The sequence below is a fragment of the Drosophila nasuta genome, chromosome 3 (genome assembly GCF_023558535.2).
Source record: "Drosophila nasuta strain 15112-1781.00 chromosome 3, ASM2355853v1, whole genome shotgun sequence".
NCBI lineage: Eukaryota > Metazoa > Arthropoda > Insecta > Diptera > Drosophilidae > Drosophila > Drosophila nasuta.
In genome coordinates, this window is record NC_083457.1 from 30,332,126 (window position 1) to 30,359,005 (window position 26,880).

The 26,880-nt window shown below is 40.7% G+C and overlaps 4 protein-coding genes across 6 annotated transcripts; 1 reads left to right on the forward strand and 3 right to left on the reverse strand.

Annotated features, from left to right (window-relative positions):
• The first annotated feature begins 37 nt into the window (after positions 1-37).
• LOC132790764 (uncharacterized) lies at positions 38-674 on the forward strand. The gene is made up of 2 exons (XM_060799451.1): positions 38-206; positions 267-674. The coding sequence occupies exons 1-2, from the start codon at positions 135-137 to the stop codon at positions 627-629; spliced, it is 435 nt and encodes a 144-aa protein (XP_060655434.1). The 5' UTR covers positions 38-134; the 3' UTR covers positions 630-674.
• LOC132790757 (suppressor APC domain-containing protein 2) lies at positions 637-2,998 on the reverse strand. Its single transcript, XM_060799443.1, has 3 exons — positions 2,745-2,998; positions 1,547-2,521; positions 637-1,127 (listed from the first exon to the last, which is right to left on the reverse strand). The coding sequence occupies exons 2-3, from the start codon at positions 2,516-2,518 to the stop codon at positions 711-713; spliced, it is 1,389 nt and encodes a 462-aa protein (XP_060655426.1). The 5' UTR covers positions 2,519-2,521; positions 2,745-2,998; the 3' UTR covers positions 637-710.
• A 222-nt stretch (positions 2,999-3,220) lies between these two features.
• LOC132790759 (uncharacterized) lies at positions 3,221-7,470 on the reverse strand. The gene is made up of 4 exons (XM_060799447.1): positions 7,277-7,470; positions 5,290-5,618; positions 4,926-5,234; positions 3,221-4,195 (listed from the first exon to the last, which is right to left on the reverse strand). The coding sequence occupies exons 1-4, from the start codon at positions 7,295-7,297 to the stop codon at positions 3,550-3,552; spliced, it is 1,305 nt and encodes a 434-aa protein (XP_060655430.1). The 5' UTR covers positions 7,298-7,470; the 3' UTR covers positions 3,221-3,549.
• Positions 7,471-7,828: 358 nt separating this feature from the next.
• Positions 7,829-25,763, reverse strand: LOC132789168 (ubiquitin carboxyl-terminal hydrolase 43). 3 transcript variants are annotated; one of them, XM_060796964.1, is made up of 7 exons: positions 24,613-25,763; positions 15,187-15,267; positions 12,712-12,918; positions 12,217-12,486; positions 9,927-11,763; positions 8,978-9,867; positions 7,829-8,905 (listed from the first exon to the last, which is right to left on the reverse strand). In XM_060796964.1, exons 1-7 carry the CDS (start codon positions 25,357-25,359, stop codon positions 8,855-8,857), a joined length of 4,083 nt encoding a protein of 1,360 aa, XP_060652947.1. In that variant the 5' UTR covers positions 25,360-25,763; the 3' UTR covers positions 7,829-8,854. The 3 variants fall into 3 exon arrangements, with proteins under 3 accessions (XP_060652947.1, XP_060652949.1, XP_060652948.1); XM_060796965.1 differs by lacking the exon at positions 15,187-15,267 and having other exon boundaries at positions 7,830-8,905; XM_060796966.1 differs by lacking the exons at positions 12,217-12,486; positions 12,712-12,918; positions 15,187-15,267; positions 24,613-25,763 and adding an exon at positions 12,029-12,108.
• Positions 25,764-26,880: the final 1,117 nt, after the last annotated feature.

Genomic DNA, 26,880 nt, shown 5'->3' on the forward strand with positions numbered 1-26,880 from the left:
TTCTACCATATGTATTGTTTTTCTTTTTGGTTTTTTCTCTTTATTTATGTAAATTTTGATGGTTTGTTCCGAGTTGACGAAGCGATAGTGCTGGGCAACGCCAACTTTGCTAACCCAGTGTTGCAAAACGCACAATGCTCACACATTTCGCGTTTGACGTAACAGTGAAAACAGCTGATTGCAGCACACATAACAAAAATAAAATAGTAATTATTTTTTAAGCGTTTATTGAAAGAAAAGTGCAATACAAATAAAACTGCTTGCAGATGCGTGTACCAGGAGCACTTTATGCGGCACGTGGACGTGCACCACAAAACGAAAAGGATGTGCCATTCCAGGAAATTCTGCCACTCCGCCTGAAGAACTCAGTGAGCGGAAAAGCGGATTCGGGCGCAGATGTAGCGTGTTTGCAGGAGATGGGTGTGCTCTTTGCCTGCCTGAAAGACAACGAATTTGTGGAGCAATATTGCAGCAAGGAAATTACCAAATTCCAGCAGTGCTACAAATTCTATATGGATCGGAAATTCGAAGCCAAGAAGACCGTTAATCAGGGCATTGTTCAACCCGGCAACAATCTCAACTACAAACAGTTGAACAAATACCTCAAACGCTATCCCAATCCCAAGTAAAAATAAGCTGTGTTGAGCCATTTATTACAAAATATAATGTACAATTAAAAAAAAATACTAGTAATACTTATTTTCTCTTGTTCAGTACACAACGTCTGCATCTCCAAGTCCAGCAGAGGATTGACTTACTGGCGATGGCTGGCTAAGCACAAAATCCGATATATTTCGCGTGCGTGTACCGCGTAAATTGTGAAACTGCGTGTGCTGCTGCTGCTGTTGATGCTGCTGATGTTGTTGCTGCTGCTGTTGCTGATGCTGTTCATATAGTTCGGACATCAGCGCCTGCTTCTCGCAGGCCAGCAAATCTGCCTCATTGGCTGCGTAGTTGTCCTTGTAGTTGAAGTGCTGCAGTGACTTGCGCGGCAGAGCCAGATTAATGTGCAATGGATAGCCACCGTGCTCCCAGGTCTCGGTTAATATGGCCAAGCTGCGATTTGCTTCCAGCACACGTCCACGCTGATAGTTCAAGCGTTCCTGCTGCAGTTCAGACCATTGATCCTGCAAAGCAGTTAGAAGAGAAGACATATAGTTAGTCATTTTGATACACTTCGCCATGTTAGAATGTGATTAAGCTGGTTAAGCAAAAGTTCAAGTAGTTGATGTCTTAGCTAATGTGCTTCTTATTGCACTAGTAAATGTTGTCAACTGTGATGTATCGCTTCCTATATTTTTGACTTGAGCTGTGCATTATTCAGTTAGTGAGAAAGAAGATCGACTTTAATGGACAGCTGGGAGCTTCATCCGCGTTGCATTGAAAATAATTCTGCTTCATGTCTTCGATTCTATAGTTTGAATGAACTTCTTATTTAACTTTGAAATGTTTAAATTTTAATAAAATGGTCGCCTCCTCGTTTGAGCAGTGCATTGACAGTTCAATCAGTTACGTCTGTTAGTCATAATATAGATAGATAACTTACAAATCTTGTGCCCAGACGTCCAAAGTACTTGATCTGCTCCTGTACATTGAGAACCTGCTGCATGTAAAAGTCGCGCGCCTTCTCCACACCATCCAAGCCAAAGAGCAATAGCTCTCGCTGCTCCTCCAGATGCTTCAAACGCTTCAGCATGTTGTAATCAATGCCATGTTGCAGCGTATGCCTGCGTGCCTCGCGTCGCTTGCTGGACTTCTTGGGTGGCAGCGCCAGACTTAAGCCGCCCAAAGCGTAGTCTGTGGCCGAAGCGGACGATGAGCCGCCATCAGCCGAACCACGATGCTCGAATTGCTCGCGTGCTGTCTTCAAAATCTTTTGTTTGCCACAATTGTCCACTACCGTTGTGCGTTCGCTATGCATCAGACTCAGCTGCCAGTTCTGCAAGGCGCTGCGTATGTCTGCCTTGGCCAGCGACGACGTCGGCGGCGTCTGTTGTGATGCACTTGCTGGCTGCCGTGGCGGCTTCGGCGGCGGCGGCGCTGGGGTGCCATAGTCTTCATCACGCTCCAGCTCGGGACTCAGCGAGGGCGGTGTGCTCAGAGTGAGCTGCGAGCGCGGACGTACCTTGGCTGTAGGTGCCACTGATGGCGTTAGTGTTGTGTCCAAGTTCAGGCCAAGCAGCTGTGGAGCTGAAGGCGGACGCGGTGGCTTCGCTAGCTTTTCTTGCGCCTGCTGTTGATTGCGCAGCAGACACAACTTGAGGCCAGCGCAGAAGCGTTCAAAGGACAACAGACCGCTGGGCGGAGTGACGCGACGCAGTGAATCGAGCACACCTTGGGGCAGACCCTTGGAGCCATCATCTTGCCAGCCCTTCTCAATATCCGTGTAGCGCACATAGCCGCTGTGCTTGTCATCGAGTATGTCGAACAGCTTCTTCATGGACAGCACAAACTGCTTGGGCAACGCGTCCAGTGAACTCAGGCTGCCACTTTTGCTGCAGGTGCCGTTGGAGAGCATCGTCTGCGATGAGAGAATGTTTATTTTCAGCAAAACGAAAGATGGAAAGTGTGCATAAATAAATGTTTCACGAGATTTCGCCCACAACAAATGTTTGTGCTCAATGCATATTTTTAATAATCATTTGCATAAACAAATCATTTCTTAAGCGAGCGCTAACGAAAGACTCAGGCGACGAACTTGGGCAGCATTCCGTTTGTTAAAGTAAACAATTAAATTCACTCACTTGTAGCCGCAATTGATGCGGAAGCTTTTTATTATTGGAGTGCAACGCGAACTGTAACTCGATTCTAGGCAGCCTTTTGAGGCCGTTGCGACTCCCAAGGCTTTGTGTGCGCTGCTTGTGCAAAAGTATGTGTTATTATTTTGTGGTGCATACAACAAACAACACAGCACACACACACGTACGATACTCGACGATACACGACACCCAAACCCAACGGACTGGTTAAGATGACTGCAGAGACTCGAGTGGCGCACGCATGCCTCCAACTCTAACTCCAACTTCAACTGGTTAAACTGACTCGCTGCTGGCTTGGCGGGACAGGTTTTTCGTTTTGGTTTTGGTTGTGGCTTACAAACACACTCACACACATAGACACACACACACACAGTGGCATACCAATACAAGAACGCGTGCCATGGACTAGCTGAATCTGTATCTGAAAATCCCCAAGCATAAACGCAAGACAGTGGTTCAATTATAGCTGAAATATTTATTAGTAGAAATTCAATGCGCTTGGTATTCAGTCAAGGATAGCTAATTGCTTACTTTAAGATACATATATGTATGTATGTTTGTGTACTATAAGTGTAAATTGTAATTATATGTGTGTATGTATTTTTATTTGTATTTGTTTTTCTGCATTCATCGTTGCCCCTCAAGAAATGCAAACTCTGCGCAGTCCGCCAAATTGGATCGCTAGAATGAGCATTTCATGATGTGGCCCGCACTCTTCCTTTCTCTTTCTCTAAATGCTACAAGTTTTAGTTCCTAACTAGGAGAATCCATTCAATCCAAATCTATGCATCTACAAATCGGCCACAGACTTTCGGCGCACATATTTGGCAAAGTAATCGGGACGCCAGCATTTGCAGGAGCCGGGTATCAAGAACCAATCGTAATAGAGTCGCACCTGGAAGCAGCCCAACTCATCGTGGCCATCGCAATGTGTATCAGCCGCTGTGGCAGCTCCATTCGCATTGCCAGCATTCGCAGCACTTGTGGTGCCATCTGAAGCATTGGCCACGCCTGCACGCTTTTGCAGATACTGCTGATAGGCCTGGAAGTCCTGCACGGATGGCGCCTGAGTTGTGGTGCTGCTCGTAGGCACTGTGTCCTCGGCATTGGGATAGAAAATCTCAGCTACCAACAGGCTGACCCAACGTGGCGATGACAAACAGCCACCGTCGAGGTAGTGACAACGCGCCTGGATGCAACGTGTCACCTCCACGGTCTGGGTGAAGTAACCTTCGTATGGGATTTGCACCACATAGCGCCAGGCACCCTGATAGTTCTTGGCAAACACTGGTGTGGCATACTCCACTTTGGCGGGACAAGGGGTTGGTGGTCCCTCGTAGCGTATGGGACCCACTTCCTCGCGACGCTCGGCAGTTGGACCTGAGGAAACGGCGGGACTGGTGTCGCCTTGAATGGCGCGATACAAAGTGCAGAAGCTGGAATACACAATGGAAGCTTTAACATTCATGCACAACTAATAAGCTGCCAAACAATTTTAAAATCATTAAGTACATACATATATCGAATATTAAGCTCATAAGCTTCAAACAAAATAAAATAATCATAAATATAATAATTCTCATTCTCAAAAATACAAAAATATATCAAAACATACAAGTTTTTTTGTTCAATTTTTACCACAAAATCAAGAAGCTAAAAAGACAATCTTAAATAGTTTCATAAATAAATCATAAAAAATATCTCAGTATCAAAAAATATATTTTTTTTTAAATTACAATAATTTGGAAAGTATACAATACAATACAATGTCAAAATTGTAGATATGAAAATATGAAAATCTGTAATCTAAAAGCTAAGCACAATACCAAAAACTTCAAACAATCTAAAAATGCATCAAAATAATCAGAAAATAATAAAATATTTCAATGCTTAAACGTTTGTCATTTTTTCAATTATTCTACATTTTTAAAGCTGACAAAGTATTATCTTTAAATAATTCCGTAAACCATAAAAACCTTAATAAATTTAATAAACAGAATTATAAGTCTCTCAGAAACTAATAAGATAATTTACTGCATGTTCGTAAATGTGTGCTTGATAAGCATCGAAGTAAAAAAAAATGTTGTAAACATAATAATGTCTTACACTGAAAGTTATTACTCTTTTTTATGATTAGAAAATATAGTTTGATTTAATTGAACTTACACTCCGCCACCGTCGCAGAATTTACGTGGCTTGCGTTCCTCGGCAGCGCGTCGCTGCTCTTGTAGTCTCTGCTGCTGTTGCTCCTCCTCGTCGAGGGCGGGATCGAAGTAGCTGTATTCATTGGACTGCACACCATCGGGCAGTATGCGTGTGACACGCGAGGCATAGTGACGATCGATGTTATTGTTGTCCAGCTGCTCCACGGGCTCATCGCGAATGATTTGTGTGACCTTGGGCAGAGTATCGTCCGCCTTGAGCACGGGGAGAGTCTTCGATAGGAACTTGAGTGTCTGATTGCGGATCAGCTCGCTGGGGGAAATAAAGATTGAAAACTGAGCAAGGCATGGTGCTGAGAGGTGCTTACAAAGGATAAGGTTCGCCTAGCACATTCTGTCCCAGCGGATTCTTGGGTATTTGTCCTTTGTTCAGATCTCCGCAGATATTGTGAACAGAGACTGCTGACTTTTTACCAGCGGCAACATCCTTGCAGTCGGCATTGACGAATGTGTAAGGAGGTGGACGAACACGCGGTGGCACCGCATTCGGTGACTCGACAAAGGCATAGTATCCCTCTGGTGGCTCCTCGCCGTATTCTGGCTGCGATTGCGATGCTGATTGTTGTTGCTGTAGCTGCAGCTGTTGTTGTTGCTGTGTTGCCGACATCTGGGCAAGCAGCAAAAAGCTGAGTATTTTCTAAAAAGCAAAAGGCCAAAAAGGGAAAGAAAGAAAAACAAAAACAAAACAAAACAAAACAAGTTTAGCAATAATTAAGAGCGCTTTTTATTTGTAGTAATTTCTAATGTGCATAAAGAACGCGCCAGCATAAATCAAATTAATTGCCACCGAACCCGTATATGAATGGATATCATTGTGACTGTCTCCGTCTCTGAATTGTGTGTGGTATTGGCATCCATCCCAATGGGCACAAAGACAGACGCGCTGCTCTCAGTTCGTTTGGCGAAAGCGCGAAAGTTGTCTGACCTGCGGCGCCGTTGGAGGCATCAAAATAAACACACAAACAAGCAAAACAACCCAAAAGGCAGCCAACAACCGCAACGATTGTAGCAAGAAGAAATGGAACTTCAACTGGCACCGCGTGCAAAGCGATACTTTTGCATCTTAATCTCATTGTTGGACACTTGAAGAGCAAATACCAATGACAACAACAACAACGATAACAACGAAAACACAAAAAAACTTTCCCTGAAATTCTGTTCGCCACTTGACTTGGCTCGAACTCCAGCTGCGACTCATTCAATGAAATCAAAAGTTTCCGAATTCTCTCGCATTTTTCACAGACTCCAGCATGACGTTGCATTCAGGTCAAGTGGCAAGTGGGCGTAACAAGCACGCGGCTTTGCCGTGTCGCATTGTTTTTGTTCCCTCTTCCTCCACCCAATGGTAATTAGGCCAAGAAGTCAGCCACACTTTTGGAATTTTTTAGACACAGTTGCAGAGTGCTTGGAGTTTCGGCCATGGCTCAGCAGTTTCGATATTTGGGATGCGGGTGCCAAGAGACTTTGCATCTCGTTTTCGTGACATGATTCACAGCACAATTTGAATACCGAAACGAAGCGAAATTGGGTCAGCCACCGTCTGTGTCGGTGTCGCTTAAGTAGTGTCTTGATTTCGAGTCGTTGTTTCCCTTTTTGTTTATTCTAATGAGTAAGGCCTCGGTGAATTTGTCGTTGTCATTTCGATCTCGTTATGTGAAACTTGTTTGTTCTTCTTCTGCATTTCGAAATGTGTACAAATTCTGTTAATTTGAAGATGTTTCCTTTTCACTTTAAACGGCATTTGCAACTGCGTTAAAACTGCTGTTTACTCCTCCTTCTTCTTCTCCCTGGCTGCTAAGTAATTGCAGCTTTTAACGGGTCGCTTTAACCTCGGCCTAACTGCAACTCCAAAGAATGTTAATGACTATATTTAAAGATGAATAAACTCAAAGAACCGCTGGTCAACGGGGCCAGAATTTGTCGCTAGTTCTGGTTGGTGTGCGTCTATGCATGTGACTGTTTGTGTTTGTGTGTGTGCTGTGAAATTGTTCTAAATACGTTTTAGGTAACGGGAAAGTTGCTCCACGCCAGGCAAAAATCCCACACTCACACACACACAAAAAGAACAGAACAGAACAGAAGAGAAGCGTGTGTGCACATTGTGTGGCATGTCTTGGAAGTGAACCCGATTGGACCGTCACTTTAATTCATTAGCATGTCTATATAATATATACAATGTGTAAGTAGAAGGCTGTTGCTCCAGAATTTATGCTAACAGTAAATGACAGAATGGCAGCAGTGCAAAACAAAAGACTTAGGCAACGAACTTGCTTTTGAGTTCAATTTTAAACATACCACAAGTAAACGATAATCCATGTTGGCTCCACACTCCACACGCTCTTAACGGCCAACTTAATTATATTGCTTTATTTCAGTTCCTCTTCTGCAACACACACACACACACACTGAGTTTATTTTGTTTTATTTTCTTTCCAGCTGATTTGTTCGTGCGCTAAAACAGAACTCGACGCGGCAAGTGCAGCAACTTAACTGAGACTTGGGCTGCGCAGCAAGCAGACAATGAACCTCGCTGGCCACGCTTCTGCTGCTGAACTTGGCCAAGAGAGTCGACTCAGTTGGCCATGGCCATGGCACAGAAAGTGGAAAGAAAGCTTTGCCACAGAATTTTGCATCTGCGAGAGAAGAGCGACAACATTCGAGAGAGAAGCGAAAATCATAAAGAAATGGAGCATACTTTCAGGCAATGCGTAAAGAGATTATAAAAGTACAAACTATTTTAAAGCATACTTTTATGCGCAGTTTGAAATGTAAAAGCAGATGAATTGGCTTTGATTGTTAATATTTACATCTAATTCGGTAGTTGATTGGTTTTATTTGAAAATCGCATTTTATTTCCAACAATTTCACGTTTATTCATGAATACAATGTACAGTACACAATTCATCAATTAATAAACTTGCTCTTAACATACAATAGTTTAATCATGTGTATATATATGTATACGTATATGATGTATATTTAATAAAGTGTACATTATGCAAAAACAATGTTTTAAAGTCTTTAAACATTTGTTATCAATATAATGGTTTGGTTTACTGCTTTTCTACACATACAAATACAAAATGTATAGCTCCAACATACACATACGACGAACAATTAAATGTGCAATTGGCCATTTTGCATGAGTGTGTGAGTGGTGTTTGTGTTTTGTAAATATTTTGCAATTATTATTACAAATACTCTCATCATAAACATAATTATACATAGTAATTGAATTATTGAAATATATAGATATATTTCATTTTATACACAACAGAGTATGTATCGATTTATAGACGTAGTTTGAAACTTGGTTTCGTATACAAACTAAAGTGTACTTCTTATATGCCATGCACTTCTTCGATAAATCCACAAAAAAATAATAATAAAACTAAAGTTATTGCGTTTGTGTTGCATGAAAAGAAATGTTCCTCAAATCATATTGTACTTTCATATTTCGCTAAATAAATAATTATATAAATAATGCAATGTCAATTTGTTAAAAGAATTCTCATTCATCGTTGAGTCGAACGTCTTCAATTTTCTGATTTTGCAATCAATAAATTAACTTAATTCGAATTTTTGAAAAGCTTCTCAACTTTTGAACTTAACGATGCAATATTGCAACTATCTTAGATCAACTAAAAGTATATATATACGTGTATATATGTGTATGTGTATCGCGTTTCATGTATAACATCATTTTTCGTAAAGTATGAATATGCAATTGCATCGATCGTTTTTTGTTATATAGAAGTATTCAATATATATAAAGTAATCTTTAGACTTATAACTATAGTGCGTTTGTATGTTGCAGGGTTTAATTATGTCCCGCATGAATCCAACTCGTCAATCGTCACTCTGCTATCGCCACTAATTCTTGGGCGATACGGTAATTAGCTTGTGTGGTGTCACAGGAGAAATCTAAAATAACACAAATCAAACGAATTATTTTAAGATCTTTGCACAGAATTATTATTATTTGCGTTGATTTACCCAAAGGGAGCGACCCATGTACGTGTCATCGTCGTCTTCAATTAGACCGGATGTGTGGTGATGATTCTGCTGATCGATGAATAGCAGCGTATCCTTGCTGCAAGTGTTGGCTGAGTTGCGCAGCAACGATGACAACGTCTCGCTGCATTCGCGCAACTTATAATTGGAGCTGGTGGAAAATGAGTGCCTCAGACTGAGGCTAGCTGCCGCTGCCTGCTGTTGTTGCTGCTGCGTTACGCTCTCCACGGCAGAGACGCTGCTGCGCGAGCCGTGCCAATTGTGGCTGCAATGGTTGTGCAACGCATGCCTCGACAGTTGCAGGCTGGAAGACAACTGCGGCGTAGCATTGCCATTTAGCAGAGCAGCTGCTGCCGAGGCAGCATTCATGTGGCCATTGAACTTATTCTGCAGCGTCGAGGCTGCCGTCACCGATTTGCTAAGCGAGCGCGGCGAGGAGCATGACGACAGTGAGCTAACCGACGAGGCCGAACTGGACGCTGAAGATGTGCCGGAACTGGCAGCAGAGTGACCATTAGTCTTCGGCTCAGCCGGCGTAATGGTCTCTTTAATGGGCTCTACAACAGCTGAAGTTACAACCGGTTCGCTAACTACTGCCGGCTGAGGTTGTTTCTCGGTGCAATCCTCGTCCATAGCAAACATTTGTGTGGCATCAGCGTCTGCCGTAGGTTCTGGCTTGGCAGCAACTGGCGGTGGAGTCGGAGTTCTTGGCAATGGGGCAGAAACAGGCTCAATGTGAGCAACAACGCTAGTTTCTGCCACCTTTGGTGGCTCCGGTTCGGGGTCATCGGCAAATGCCAATTCCTCGATATTAACCACTTCCTTCGGCGGCAACTCCGCTGGACTTACTTTGGCTTCTTGTGGAGCAGCAGCTGTAAGAGTGAAACGATTAGCAAACAGTTGGCATTAACAAACGAACTGCGATTCTTACCTTCCTCGTCGATTTCACAAGCGACTTTGGGTATGGGAATAGCCACAGGCTTCGATGTTGCCTTCTCGGCAACTGCAGCAATAGGTTCAGGCGTTTCAGTGGTTGTGACAACGCTGCTGATGTCTTTGCTGCCGCCGTTTGCTGGCGTTGTTGTTGTGGGCGGCGCAATGCGCGATACCCAATGATCACCCGAATTCGAACTGGAGCCGGAACACTCGGCAGAGGCATCTACGCTGCGTCGCTGATAGAAGAGCATGTAGGCCTCGTTGTTGATGATGTCCTGCTCGATGTCATCCTCGGGCACCTTGCTTACACGTTGATCATCAAACTTGTACCACTGGCGATCGTAGGGATTCTTGCAGGCAGCCGTATAGTGACCCGTCTCCAAGGTATCGCCCTGATGGTAGCACACGGCATACAGATCATAGCGCGTATCCTTTGGCTCTGCGCGCGAGTTGAGTGTGGAGGAACGTGAGTCGCCGGAGCGTGACTTCTTGTTCGACTGGTGCTGCTCGATGCCATGACCAAGGGAGCCGTTGCTTTCACGCACTCCTTTCGCCAAATGCGGCGACATATCAAATGCGGTTAGTGGAAACTTGACCATCGTGGTCAGTTTAGCCGCTTGGGGTCCCTTGGCTTGATGCTGGCGGAAACGCTTGAAGTGCACCACCAGAATGTCTGGCAATGACCACAGACCGAGCGTCTTCACCACGGGTAAATACTGCTGGCAATGCGGACAACGCCAGGCATCCTCGGCACTGAGCGTCTCCGCTTTCGTATAATGTTCCAGACATTGTTCCAGCGTTAATGCAGCGGTATCTTTGGGTTTGCTGGCGCTCAGACGCGCTACGCTCTCGTGCTCCACAATGGCGTCCACATCGGACTCGACGTTGACGAAATGCGTCTCGGGTGCGCTCCACTCCAGTAGTAGCTTGATGTGCGTTGGCCCCGCCTCCGAGGAGAGCACCGACAGCGCCATATCAATCATTTCGGTGAGCAGCGGATGCTCCACTTGCTCCAGATATGTGTCTGGATCGGCTGAGGGATCTTGCAGCCGTATCTTGAACATATCGGTCAACGGTGTGGCATATGAAAATACTTCTGGCTTCAGCAATGCGGACATTTCTCGCAGCATACGCTTCTGCAGATCCTGGTAGCTGCAATCGCGTGGCGCCTTCATGCTAAACGGTGCTCCAAAACGTGTACACACGGCGCTAGCATCTCCCTCGCCCGCCGGCTTCCTGTGCACATTGGCCACCAGTAATAACAGATCTGCGGAATGTGGTGCTGCTGCTGTTGTTGTTGTTGACGCCGTGGTAGCCACAGCGGGCTTCTCAGCGGCAGTCGCTGGAGTTGCCTCAATGGAGGCTGCTTTTGGCGTTGGTGTTGAGCTCACTTCGGGCACTTCAATGCAGTAGATATTCTCCACGCTGCTCAGCGTCTCGACGGGCTGCGTGTCGTAGAAGACTCGCGTAAATCCCTCGGCATTCAAATCAACCAGCACCATTCGTGAGGCAGGAATGCCAGTGTCCTGCAGCTGTTCGCGCAATGCGACAATTGGCGAACCGGCTGGCACACGCAGACCCATCTTGACCTGACGTGGCTGCTGCTTCATGTAGACAACGGTCACAAAGATGGTCAACTGGGTGAGCTGCGGCAGTTGCACCGAAATGCAGTGGAACGGATCGAAGGTGTTGGACTGCTTCTGGCATCGTGGGCAGGTCAACGAGGAGCGGAATTGCGCCTGGAACACGGCCTGAACAAAGCTATTATTGCAGCGTATGTGATTCGCCAGCGTCTCGGCGGCAATAATCTCATCGGAGCGTCCATATGAGTTCTGTGTGAAGAGAAAAAAACAATATTAGTGAATGGCTTCGAAAAATGGTATTAGTAAGCTTTAATTATATATTAATTCCCCGAATTTCAACTTTATTACAGTTCTCAGGAAAAATAAGAGGCTTCCTCTCACATATCTAATCAATCATCTAACTGTTGAAACCTTGGTTAGCTCATTAAGCATATGCACATTTATTTGTATTATTATAGCTTTTAAAAATCGCTTCATAATAGAAACCTAACGATTATCCAAGCTATAAATATACCTGTTCTATACTTGCGATATTGTTAAACTTTAACTTTCTTGATTTATTTCATTTCCGCAGCTCATTCTTGATATAGATCAGCTATTCTTGACTGAATCTGTGAAACGAATTATCATAACTTGAACCAACTGCAGAATAAAACTTAATCATAAAACTGAGAACTTTAGCTGGCATATTAAGAAACCTACCTTAATGCTCTTGTAGCGTCGTTTGCTTGCCGTGTTCAGATCCTCGTGCACCTTGTCGAGCAGCCAAAAGAGAAACTCCTGGGCATCGTGTTGCGTGGAACTGCGAAACTGTGTGCCATAGCGATCGACAACCGCCTTGAAGCTGGTGCTGTGATCGCTCTCGTTGCGACAGGTCCACAGCGCTTTGAGGACATTGGCCAGCTGTTCGGTTAGTTCGCCTTTGGTGCCAAATTTGCGTGAATTGATTTTATTGCGACGCTTCAGATCCGCCTAAAATGAATAAGGGAATTACAATTATAATTTAATAGAAGTAAGAAAGCTACAGCAAAAGTAAAACAGTGCGATTTTATTCTTAAAGTATATCAAATTAATATACTGAAGGCTATACATGGTATATTGATAAAGTACTACATTGAAAATATACCATAGACTACAAAATATACCAGATTGTCAGCCACATGGGCGGATAATGAATTTCAATTTGTGCGCACTCACCTTATACTGATCGAGCACAAAGTATTCGGCGAGTATGTCCGTGTGGCTGAGACACTGCAGCACCGCATTCATGAAGCAGGTGTTGCCATGATTCTTGAGTCCCATAACGCCGGGAGTCTGATCGGCCGGCCATTGATAGCCCCCAATAGGTGGGACACGCTCCATGCCATTGGCATTTCCCATGCCCGTTTGGCCATGTTTGTTCGCCTGTAAAATAGAGAGAAGAAGCACAGAGAATGGATTACTCACTGGGGACCACAAATTGATGATGGCTAAACTCGTTTGCAGCGGTTGCCGCCACTGCAAACTGCCTCCACAAACAAGCATTTGGAAGGGGGACGGGGATGGGGAAGAGGAGGAATTGGGTTTCAATTTCGTTGCCAATTAAAAATTGTTTAGCGTTGCGCCAATTTGCGATAAATGAAGAAATATTTAGAAAACAAGCTAAATACACACACGAACACAAAAAGAAACCAATTTGTTGTTGGCCTAACAAAGATACGCCTTCTACTTTGGTGCTTCGGTCGGTCTGACTGCTTATCAACGAGCCACACATAATGCGAAATGTAATCTCCTCAAGCCTCATGCAAATATTTAACATTCGAATTATATAGGCGATAATACTAATTTATGTATGGGCCACTGATACTACAATGTAAGTGTGCTAATATCTGAGCAAACAGACAGACGGGACAGACGAGCAAACACTGTTGAAAGTTGGCAACAGGTTGATAAAGCGCAAAGGAGGAAGTTTGGTTTATTGAAATCGTTGCTAATCTCGATAAATTATGCATTTCGGATTTACCTAGCCAATAAACACAAAATTAATTGCATTTTTAGGTAGATGATTCTATTTGAATGCCGTCTAATAATTGTGAGTTTATTCAATTTATATTTTAATACAATATAACATATAAATCTAGCTATTCGAGTTTCTAAGTATGCAGACCTTTAGAATCTTTAATTTTTATTTAAATAAAATATAATATATAAATCGGACAAATCGGGTTTTTATGTAATGCATTTAAATTCATTGAATGATAGATTGAGAGTGCTGCTTGTTTGAGTTTTAAATTGTGAGAATACTTTCAATTTTATTTAAATAAAATATAATATATAAATCCCGCAATCAAATTCTTGAATTTTATCAAATTGTGAGCAACGTTAAATTTTATTTAAATAAAATATAATATAATATATAAATCAGGCAAGTTATTTTCGCATTCAAATTGAATTTGATCAAATTGTGAGCAATGTTAAATTCTAATTTAAATAAAATATAATATGCTAGTCCGAGAATTCGGGTTTTTATGATAAGCTTCAAAATTCATGGGATACATTGACTGTGCTGTTTGCTTGAGTTCTGATAATCTTCCATTTAATTAAAAAAAAAATATACAATACAAATGGAACAATTGAAGATTAACATTTCAGGGAACACATTAAAAGTGCCCGATTGAATTTTGTCAAAATAATATTAAAAATATTTGCATAAATCTCGTAAAAATTCTACAGAAAGCACTCGAATGAAAAGTAAAGAAGAAATATGTATTTATAATTAGCAACTAATTAAGAGAAAATTGCGAATGCAAATGTAATAAACAAATCTGCAAGATGTAAATCCTTGTGTGTATGTTGAGCACGTGTCGGGGTCGATTGGATTTACGATTTACGATTTTATAAACACGCTCTGTAAATTTTGCATTCACATGAGAAACGTTTGCCCCAGTTGCAAAAGTGGTGTGAGAATGTTGCAAAAGCAAAAGCAAAAGCTGTGGCTGTGGGGAGCGAGATGTTGGATTGAACGCGTTTCGTGTAGAAATCATATTTTGTTGAATTATGAAATTGCAACGAAATATCAAATTAAACAAAAAACTGCGAAAGCAACAACAGCAACAGCAACACAATACAGTAAATATTAAAGGCAAATGGTCAAAGGTTATGTGTCGAGAGCGGGGTCAATGCTAAGTGCATGTCTGCCTGTGTTTGTATTGCAGCCAAAATCAGATGATTTAAGCAAACAGCGTGAATATATGTATGTGTGTGTTTGCTACAATTTAGCTTTAAACAAAATTATGGGAGGAGACTTAAAATTTATAACGTCATCGAGCTATCGATTCAGTCAACGGTGGAGTAAAAACGAAACAGAAAAAAAAAACAGTTTGAAAAGAAGCGCTTAGCGAAATCAAAGCCGGTTTTTCAAAACAAAAAAAAAGATACACAAAATAAAGGCAAAAAACCCACGCAAGTCTCTGGGCCAAAGAAATAAAAATAAATAACCGAAAATGTGGTGCCAATAAAACTAGACACAAAACACAATTGGCCCCAAAGCCTGCTAGCTAAAAGGCAAAGGCAAAAAAAGCAAGCGAAGTGAAGTCATGACGTGGGTGTTGCACTTGGACTTGGCTCTTTGTCTTTGTGATCATGACATTAGAAGAGGAGTTTCACAAGCAGCTTAAGGGTATTAACTCGTACCTCTTTTCGACGCCAGCATCCGGTGTAGAATGGCACAATCTCAATGAAAGTTGGCCGATGCGCAGTGTTGTTCTCTGGCGACTGCGTTGCAATTATCGGATTAGTGGCAATAAAAGACACAAAAATTGTAAAGATATATGAAGAAAGAGAAAGGACTAATAAGTTACGTGTCAAACTTAATACGTTTTGTTTATATTACGTGGCCTAAACCAAGCGAACGAACGTCATTTACACTTGGTTGTCAACTGTTGTGACACCAGATTGCGAGTGCAATCCCCAGTTACTTGTCACATTTAAGCCACCTTCTCAATCTTTCTCGGTTTGTCAGTCAATAGGAATGTGTCAGCAACAAGTTACCGCTATTGTTATGTATTTGGTTTTCGAATAGAGCAGAACAGTACAGAACAGAACAGAGGCAGATGCGGACTCAGAGCAACCGGCATCCGTTGTGTTTCTATTGGCATTGCTTTATCGCAATTGACATTGCATTGGCATTGGACACTGCACTTGACAAATGGCATTGAGGCGGCATTCAAAGCCAGCTGCTCCTTCTATTCTTCTTTCTCTCTCACTCAAGACATGTCCCGATTTCTATGCCAATTTCTTATATTCAGCGAAGGTCAATTCGCATCCCTTTTTTTTGTTTTATGCCGCACTTAACTATGTCATAATCTGTTCATTATGACGCATTAGCTCGAAGACTGAAATTTGATAAATTATCAAAAAGCAGAAAGAGGTTTTTGCTCTTTGCATTTGTATTTTTTAATCAGCTTAGTTCATTAAACAAAGCCCCAATTAAATCCTAATGATGTAAGCCGAGATTAAGACCCAGCTTAAGAAGCCAAAAGGCAAAAACAAAAACCAGCACAGACAGCTGCCTCTTAAATCACTCTCGATGTTGTTGTTGTTGTTGTCGTTGCTTTAGTTGAATCAAAAGCATTTGAAACGCACAACTGGCCAGCGACGACGAGCCTCAATAAATAAATTGAGTGGAATTTGCTTTAAACGCATGTTCAGTTCTCTTCTGTTCTGTTCAGCATATAGAATATACGGTATATAGCAACACATACGATGATTTTTTTTATATATATGTGCTCGTATTTGTCTGCCGATGTGCTGCGGTGCGGTGCGGTGCGGTAGCTAGTGACCTAATCGCAGTGGCCAAACCAACGTCAGACAGAATGTAAAGCATTTCTCACACAGCTGGAGACGGCGACGTCGCTGTTATGCTCTGACGTTGCGCATACGACGCGTTCGCCCGGCAATGTTTCTTCTTTCTCTCTTTTGGGTGGCCATACAGCTTAATACGCTATGCGAATGTCTTGTGCAATTCGAAAACTGAATTAGAACTGGCAAATGATGTTAATCGATGGCAAATTGCCGATGATCTCAGTTTGAGTATAAAATATTTAACACAAACAGCTTTCAAATTTTTCATTAATAAAAAATTCATTGAGCCACGTAATTCTCAACTTATTTTTAGTACACTACTATAGACAATGAATTATTAAAATAGTTGTGGTTGGTGGATTAGATAAATACTTCAATTAAATGCGAGATTAATGAAAAGTGTCTGGGAGACTTTCTGATTAAAAGTCAATAGCTAAAGATAACTAATTTAATTGAATTCATGCTTCAATCGATGATAGAAAGGTTATTCCCCTATTGCAATTCGTTGCAAATATAATATTTGCAGTTTTGTTTTCGTTGTTAATTGAGCAGCGCCACGTCTTAGAAGTCGCCAACTGTCGTCGAGTCTCGAGTCTCAGTTTGAGACATAAACACCGTCAGCAGCGACTCCGTTATTGTCGTCTGTCGTCGCCACTTGTCTCAATTTACTGTGGCAATTTTATCATCATTATTATTTATAAATTTAAGCGCATTTATCTTTGTTTTTGTTATGGTTTCGGTTTATTTGTATTAGAAACGACGAGCCGCAGCAGTTTCGAGTTGCGACTCTCAAAAAGTATATACGATACATATGTATATTTATTCTCATTTGTGAATGCCATTTATATTGTGTTTGCAAGTATCGAATCATTTGTTTGTCTGTTTGTTCACTCAATTTCAAACTGGGGGGCAGAATGTTGATATTTACGATTTTTTTTTTTATTTTTTGTGTGTCTCTAAAAATTCCATTGGCCGAAATTGTTTAAGCGCTACTGCAGAAATGTCTCGATAAAGCGGAATGAACGTTGCTTCGATCACTTATCTGTTCTACAAGTGTGTTCAGCAGTTGTTTGCTGTAGTTGTTACTGTTGTTGTTGTTGTTTACGTAACTGCAAGTGGCACTTGCATGCATCGTTGCAACGATCACACAGCTCTGTTTGTTGTTGTTGTTGTTGTTGCTGTTACGCTTACGTTTTTATTAAATAATTGTAAATAATTGAAGATAATTGTCGTTGCAGTTTCGTTGCTGTTTTTATTCGGAACCGACTTGCAAAGCTACTATAGCATGAATGAAATAACAACCTCTAGTCTATGAGTCGAAACTGGGCTTGGCCCCAGCACGAGAGCCGCTGATTGAGCTGGGAAGTGTGACTATCATGTGTTCTACCGGTTCTTCAACTTGTATACTATATTGGAATTTATCGATCGTGTCTGTGCTTGCCGTATTAATACATTTGAAGATTACGGCATGGAATAAGCTTAATATAAAAATAAGTATGAAAGCTACAACAGAGTTTACTCGACTGCAGAATATCCGCTTTTCGCTTTCAATAAAAGCAAAGCAGTGTAGTATTTAAACATACCAAATTAATATACCGGCAATATAAGAAATATAATTTTCTTTTGAGAACACTTATATCAATATACACTTACACAATATAGATTATATTTTGTATATTGACATAAGTGTTCTCAAAAGAAAATTATATTTCTTATATTACCGGATGTTGATCAAGCATATATATAAAATTAATATACCGAAAAATACAAGAAATATACCGAAATATATATATGATATATTTTTAAAATAAGGTATCTCAAAAATATTCTAGCTCTATATCTTATTATCTTGGCTATTGATCAAAGCCCCCCTTAACACAAAGGTATTATACCCTTTAACCTTATGATTAACGGGGTATAAACATAATATTGTACTTGTTAGTTGTAGTGTGTAGTGTTGGAATTTTTGCGCTGACGCTGTTTTTTTTATCGCCTCACAATCATTTATATTTCATAATATTATTGAATAGTATACGTATTCGCATTGTATTCAATTAATTTCATAATATGTGGCAAGCTAAAAGGGTGCTAAGTGGAAAGGGATCACGTGTCATGACAAATTCGTCATCATTAAAATTGATTGCAAATTATTTTTAGTGTTACGCCTCAAGAAACACAACACACATAATTTGATAATCGCTGAGATTTTGGCGATTAGAAAACGAAGAGACCTTCAAAAAAGAAACGCGACCGGTTCAATCTTTTTTGAATGAAGTGCTTTGAAGTTGGATTGTTCGTGTCGTCGTTGCAATCAATTGGATTGACAAAAGCAATCGATACTCAATGCACTCATTACTCGAGTTCAAGTTATCTGTATCTGATTCGAAGTACTCCGAACATGATGTATGATCAGTTCATTCCAATTGAATTGACCAAAACAAGTCATTGCGCTAAATTCACTTGACACTTTTCAAGACACTTGATGAATGCATTGTGCACACTCCACTTTCTGTGTGTTTGATTGCATTATTATTATTATTTGTTTGTATGGTTATGTAAAACGCACTCTCCGCACGTGGCCAACAAAAACATTTCAAAGCAAAACCCGCCCACAAAAACAAAAAAGCTGCCAAGGTTGCGAGTCTCAACGCTCTTTCTAATCAGCACCTTGACTGTGTGAATTGCTCGCTTATCAGTGGCGCGATATTTACCCCTAAACACTCTGCTCTGAATGTGTATTCGTATACTAAGTGCAAGTGTTCGTTAGTATTTATTCTATTCATTTATTCAGAGGCAGGCCTACCTACCTGCCTCTGCACGCGTAATGCGACACCAGCAAGGACAAAATTACCACACACATACAAACAGAGAGAACTCGGAATGTGATTTGGCAAAATTTGCACTTCATATGATTTTTATTTGGTTATCACAAACAAAACAATGACTGCATATCACACAACAGTTATGACTCTCTTTTGTCTGTTACGTGAACAATTTGATGACAGTTTTAGCGCTGGTAGCGCGCCAGAAATATATCTACAGTCTACAGACAACAGTCTCTATATAATAATGGGTGTTATGAGTTCAAATTTATGTGTGTAATTAACCCATCATGACGTAAATATTTCCATAGTCTAATTTTTGTTTTTGTTTTTTTTTTTTAACTTGCCATAAAGTAATCGCATTTTAATTATGTCTGTACACACATACTCATATATACCTCAAGCGAGCAACAATAAAGCTTTCCACTTAGTGATTTATTTTTTATTTAAGTTTTGTTATTTTTGGGGGCGGGGAGACAGGGTGAAGTTGAGGTTTGACCTTTAGGAGGTAGTTGAAACGATAACATATGCTGAAAAAGTTCACTTTCATTGCAAGTTCACTGAAATATTTAATTAGGCAACACATTCCATTAGCCCCATTCATACAATATTTCACTTTCTACTTGAGTAATATAACAATATGATAATGTATATGATCAGTCAATAAATCACACAGCTCTTTTACTATAGTTATAGATTACTGTTGAAGAAGAACATGAAAGAATTCCATGTTTATTAACCGAAAATAGATTTTGCAACTGAAGAATATTCAATTGAGTAAATTTTTGTGAATTAGTTAATCACACAGGTCCGGGACTGATAGCACCCACATACCAACTATATAATCTTTATAAATAGACTAGACTTATTAATTTGCTCGCTTAGCAACACTGGCAATGACAATTGCCGCAAAATCTCAGCACTGATTACGTTCAATGATCCAAGTGAATGAACTCTCCTTCTTTTCGTTCGGAGATGAAACTAGTTTAGTGCATAGTTTAACAAATTGTGTCGGACATTGTTGTTGTGCTCTTATTATTGATGTTGTTGTTGTTGTAGTTTTGGCAACTATTTTTACACGCGCGCACCGCGCATTTGTTTATGAAAATATGTTGCTACAAAAATACACACCACAAATACCAAATAAAATGCCAAAAAAAAAAAGGGAGAGAGAGAGAAAAGAAGACGTAGGCAGAAGAACAACAAAAACCATTCTGAAAACATTTTCAATTAGTTTGATCTCAATTGATTTTACCTTGAAAGCAAATTCAAAAGAGCACGCAAGTCGCAAGAGAGGGACGACGCGAATGTGATGGCGAAAGAGAGGTGGAGAAGGAAGAGCACAAAACGTGTGCACGGCGGCAAACCAACAACAAACAATAATAATTCGCACAGTTTGTTGTACAACTGCAGCAACAACAACAACAGCAACAAAAAGAGGCAGTCGCAAAAGTTACGTGTTAGCTTTGGCCTAGCGGAAATACAAATATGTGAAACGAACACACACACACACGCTTGAATATCATAGAAAATCAGCAAGCAAGCACACAAACATGCACACATACACACACACACAGACACTCGTCAGGCACACGCGGTTACGTACTAATCTCGACCATCAACAAGTGCAATTGCTACTACAACTACAAACAATACTACAAATTTTACTACTACTGTCTCTACTACTTATCTCAACTGTCAACTACAACTACAACCACAATTACTACTACTACTCTACTACTACTACAATTTTTACTACTACAACTCATTCTACAATACTAATAGTATTTTTCATCGCTTCCCAACACTGGCTTACGAAAATAGTTCATTCTCTTATTTGTACCATTTCTACTACTTTGTCTACCACTACTATTACTCTTTCTACTACTTTGCATCGCACCCCAACACTGGCTAGTCAAAGCTTACGGAAATAGTTTGCAAATGACACTCATTGCTGTCACTCCCTCTTCTTCCCACCAATTGCCCATTCAATGTTGAGCAGTCGCAGCAAATCACGTGTTATTATTGCCGTCTATGAATTGCACGTCGCACGTTTCATCATTGAGTGTCACATTTTGGCTTTAACCCCCTCGTCCCCCCTTGCACTAGACCAACAACTAGTTGGCACATTGCATGCCTGTCCCAAGCGCCTCTACAACTGTTGTTCGGCATTTTTTCCGTTTAATTCTATTTTTATACCCTGTGCCAAGCTAAAGGGTATTATAACTTTGTGCGAATGCATGTAACAGGTTGAAGGAGATTCCTAGTTAATATAAAGTGTTGATAAAAGAAAACAACTAAGTTGCTTTTAACCATGCTCATTTATCTGCCTGTTTACATGAAGAGATCTCAGACCCAAAAAATGAAGTAAGTAGGTTTCTTTATGCATTATACTGAGGAAGATTGTTTTGAATTTTGAATGCCACAATTTCAACACCAAAGCTTAACAAAAATCTTAAACTCATTACTGAAATTTCAAATTTTCTTAATGATTTCATTTATATTCAGAGTACTGTCAAACGAGTGATGCTTATAAAATAAGAGACACAGGGTATATGCTAGTCGAGTAGAGCATTTTTACTTGCTTTTTTAATTTGGCATGCAATTTTACACAATAGACAGCAAACGACGTCGACAGCGACGACGAGCGACCCACGCGCAATGCACCAATTGGCATTTTAATAAGCCAAATTGAATTGTTGTTGTAGTTGTAGCTGTTGTTGTTGCTGTTGACGTTCTACTGTTGCTGTTGCTGTTGCTGTTGTTGCTGGTTAGTCGCATTGCACTTGCTGCTGCTGTTGTTGCGTCTGCGATTTGAATAAAATCAATGCGAGATGCTTGAAGCGTGAATCATAAATCAACTGCTGGCCCACAGCTGGAGTGTGAGGTAATCATAATAACAGCAATAACAATAACAACAGTCTCAACAGCAACAGCAACCACAAACAATGGACAATTGCCTCATGCCACTCGCAACAACAGCAACAACAGTAGACAGCTGGAAGCTGGTGAAAGGTGGCAAAATGCCGCCGAAAACTTAGTTGGCCAATGACAACAAGAGGCCTAAGCCGTCAGCTGTCAGAGTTTGCCAGCAAAGCTGTTGCTTTAAAAAAACGTTAGTATAACAATCGAGTAACTAACTGTACAGTTAGGGCAACAACAATTCACATTATTCGCTGTCGTTTTCATTGAAGTCGCCTCGATTCAACTCAATTCAATTCGTGCATTTGAAATTGTACGAGTTTTTATTTTGTGTATTTCCAGTGCTATCGTTAGGAATTCGAGGCGCGTAAAAGGTCAACAGTGGCTAAGGTCTTGCCCTCTATAATTAATCAACATACACACACATACTTGCACGCTTATATATATATATTACAATAACAATAACAAGATGAACAGTATGAAAATACTTGTCGCACATTCGAATTTATATTCGTATGCATCGCTTATTAGATCAAATTCAGTTCAGAGGGAACACAAGGGAGAAACAGAGGGGAGAGAGGGGCATGCCCTACAATGCGAGTTCGAGTTTAAGCTGTTAAACTGTCTGCCGCTGTCATTTGCGCCCTGCACTTGCCTCGCATTCTTTGTAGGCTGCCTCAGTCTTCGTTGTCGTCACTCCTGTTGCTCTCCGTCCCCCCTCATGGCGTCTTTGACACAAAGCGTGGCACACATTTGTCAAACTGCCACGAGGAGTCGTCGCACGAAGAGACACGAGAGCGAGCGAGAGAGAACGAACAAGAGAGCGGGAGCTAACGACTCAGGACTGACTTCATTGTCTGGGGCCCAGCTGCACTTTATTCGCCGCTTCGCTCCAACAGCGCACGACCTGAAAACTTTTGTTGCTGCTGCTGCTTTGCTTTGTTGCTGTTTTCGTTGTTATCTTCTTGTGCAGTGCTATAGTTTTATTGCTATGTATTAGTGTTAGTTGTTGTTTCAGTTGAGGTTGTTGTCGCTGCTGTTTTGTCTATTTGTTTATTGTTATTATAGCGCGAACAGGCCAACAAATGTTGCCAACATTTACACAAATTGTTTGAACAATTGTTGGACACAAGACAATAGCAGCACCTCACCGCACCACCGCACACAGCACACCTACCTACCTACCACCTACAACAACACCAATATTCATCATTCACCACAGCACCCATAAAAAATAATTATGAAAATAATAATGAGAAGGCAATTGTTAAAAATAACATTAATTTCCATGAGCTGTTCGCATGGTAATTCTGTAAAAATAAAAAAACAAAATATAAAGTACTCGAAATGAAAAAAAAAGACAAGTCAGAAGTCGCACTCTGCGTACTCTCTCTCTCTCTCTCTCCCTTTCTCTTATGAAGTCATTAATCATCAAAAAATGTAAAACAAAATTAAAAAGGTTAAGCCAGGTTAAAGTAAATAAGGCAATTAATTGAGGTAATTCCCTTATGCACAATTTGCTGATTAATCTTAATATATATATTTTATTATATATAATTCAAAAATATTTATGAGGTAAAGGTTCTCTACATCAATAGCTACCATTGAACTAGTTTGGAACTAGTTCATCAGAAACAATCGCCATGCAAAATTTCTTATTCTCAAACATTCCACACAATGCACAGCATAGTTAACATACTCCCTTTCTCGCTCTTCACTCTTTTTCGGCTTCTGCTTCCCATTTCAATTCGCTGTGTGTCTGTCTGGCTGTTAAACGTATTGTGAAAGAAAGCAACACCGAATAAGTCTCATTTGTGAACAACGCTACGCTGCTGATACGTTGTCGTCTGTTATCGACACGCATTTATGTATGACTCAGCACAACAACAGCAAAAGTAAAACGAAGAGGAGCGAAAACAGCAACAACAAGAACTGCTACCGAACATGGAAACGTGGCAAATGCCGATTTGGCCATCGTATACCGCCCAGTGGGTGGCAAAAACAACAAAAGCAGAAGCAATAACAACATCATTCGTCGTCACGCAATGCAGGACACACAAGTGTATGTGTAGGAGTGGATTTACATATACCAATTACTCTCTCTCCCACTCACATACATTCGTAGATTTCAAATATTAAAAGTTTGAACGTATTTGTAATGCTCTAAAGATGGCACCACAAAGTGCAAGCGAGAGACAAAGACGCGGCGGCAGTGCAGAGCAAAACAAAGGCAACGATAACGCCGCCGACACCAAACGATGTTTTTATAAATACTCTCGCACACACACACACACAATTGCACTCTCTGTTTCTCTCTTTCTCAGGCGCTCCTTATCAGAGGGAGATGCTGCTCTCTGCTGCTGTTTTGTAGTTGTCCGAGGGAACAAAGAAAGTGAAATGTGTACACACTTTTTGTGCAATGAGTACTTAGTTGTAACAGTGTCACCTACATATTAAATACCTAAATACTACCTAAATACTATTTTATGTTTATTTAATGTTTAGTACTTACGCCAACATTCACCGTTGCGCTCAAATGCTGCGCAATGCGATTGATAAATTTCCTGAAGGACGAACGGCGCATCACACGTGCATTTTGGCCGGTCGAACGTTTGCCGTTTACGTTGTTGTTGTTGCCGTTGTTGCTGTTTGTGTTCGTGGTGGTGACTGCGATTGTTGCCGCCCTATTATGGAGGCCAATTGTGTCCTTGTCGGACGACGCCTTATAGCTGTTCAGCGACACAATGCTGCCGCTGCGTCCTCGACCGCCGCTCACACAGGACGAAATGGCTGTGCTGCCGTTGATGTCGCCAGGAGCCGCTGCAGTCGCTGCCGTGCCGACTGTCTTGAATTTTCGAGACCAGCGAAACGGATTGCGTGGCATGGAGAAGGCGCGCCGTATCTTTTTGGCGGCATTTGTGGCCATTGTGGAAGCCTGGGCGGCAGGAATGATTAGCACTTGCGGCGCTGGCGTCGGCGCTGGAGCAATGGACGTGGCTGCAACCATCGTTGTGGTTGTTGTGGCATGTGTGGGCAGCGGATTCGATTCCAGCTGTAGCTTCGTTTTTTGCGTTGGTGTTGTTGCTCTTTCTGTTGTCTCTGCCTCTGTTGTTGATGTCGTTGTTGCTGTCGCTATTGCTGTTGCTGTTGTTGTGGCGTTGACGTTGGCGTTGCTGTGGGTGGCGGCCGCTTCTGCCGCTGGCGCTGCGACAGCGTTGGCGGCTGCACCGTCGTCGTTTTGTTGCACTTTCGTTCCCATTCTCGACGTTTTTCGTATTTTTTTTACTTTTTCTTACAATTCGTCACATAAAGTAATTGCACTGTCGGGTTTTTGTTTTTTTTTGTTGAATACACGTTTTGATTTATAGAAAATTGACTTTTTGAAGCACTACTTGATTTCACTTTTTTTAGCGCACTTTTAATCCACTTTTTCGTTTCATTTGCTCGTTGTTGTTCTGCTCTCTACTTCTGCATTGTGTTTGTATTGCATGAAAACAGTCTGAACGCGTTACAATTGGTGTATTTGTAATCACAAACCGAATATTTTCCCTGTATTGCCGCTTAATTCTGCAATTAAAATATGATTTTTTTCCGCAGAAAAAGAACAGAGTCTGCCGTCCGCTGCTAGTGTTGTATCGAATCCAGCGTGACCACAAATTTAATATGAAAGTATACCACTTTTGCTCGAAAGAAAATACGTAAAATACCGCATTCACAAAATACCTAAATTATGCCTGAAAAGATACAATATACGAGAAATTACTAGTTCGTTCAGGTGAACCAAATGATGATTTCGAATGAGACAGAATGTACTTTTAATTATTTTGTTTAAAAGTTATTTTTTTTTTACGTAAACTAGTATTACTGTAGCAACTATTCAAATAGAGAGATATCATCTTATTGTCTCACATAAAATTGTACAATCAACACAAAAGGTACAGTTTGAACTGTACTTTCCAGGGCTGCATGACAATGAAGGCGTTTCATTTTCAATCCTTTTTGGGGACATTATATTATTTTTTTTTAATTATCATAATTTTTTTAAAGCTAAATACTGAAATATAAATTCACTTATTATTTATTGTTCGTTTTTTTAGACGAACTTAAACTTGGATTTTCTTTAAAATAGATCCTTTGAAAATTCTGTTTTATTTTAAGAGTGTGACCAGACGCTTTATTTCTAAGATATACGTTTTAACGCTGATGAAATATACCAAAACGCAGCGAACAGTATTAATCTAGGATCAAGGCATAAATTAAATAAATAACAAAATTTAGAGGAGATATAAGAAAAATTTGCTTTGATAACAAGTCGAGAACAAGTCAAATGAATAACCTTATTAAATCTGTCCAATTATCTAAAATAAACTCTGTTGTTTCCGTCTTGTTTCTAACTCTTGAAGATACTTCAAATATACCTATTTCAATTTCATGGAATACCTGAGCACTCATTTATGAGAAATAAATCTTTTAAATAATTTAAATATAATTCCACTTTGGTCACATTGTATTGTATTGTTAGAAGGTTTGGCCATATTTCAGTGATGATAACTTAATTTCAATTGGTGGCAACGCTGGACGATTTCTGAACGAAAGCTGATTGTTACAAAATCTGTTGATGTACTAAAACTAAAAATCTTACGTTGTGTTTACGTAACGACTGGTAGACGTCTATAATGCAGTTAGTATAAAAGCATTATTGAAGTTTTCACGCGATAAGTTTTCCAATATTTAAGTAATAAATCACAAAAGCATTTACATATATTTAAATAATGTATTC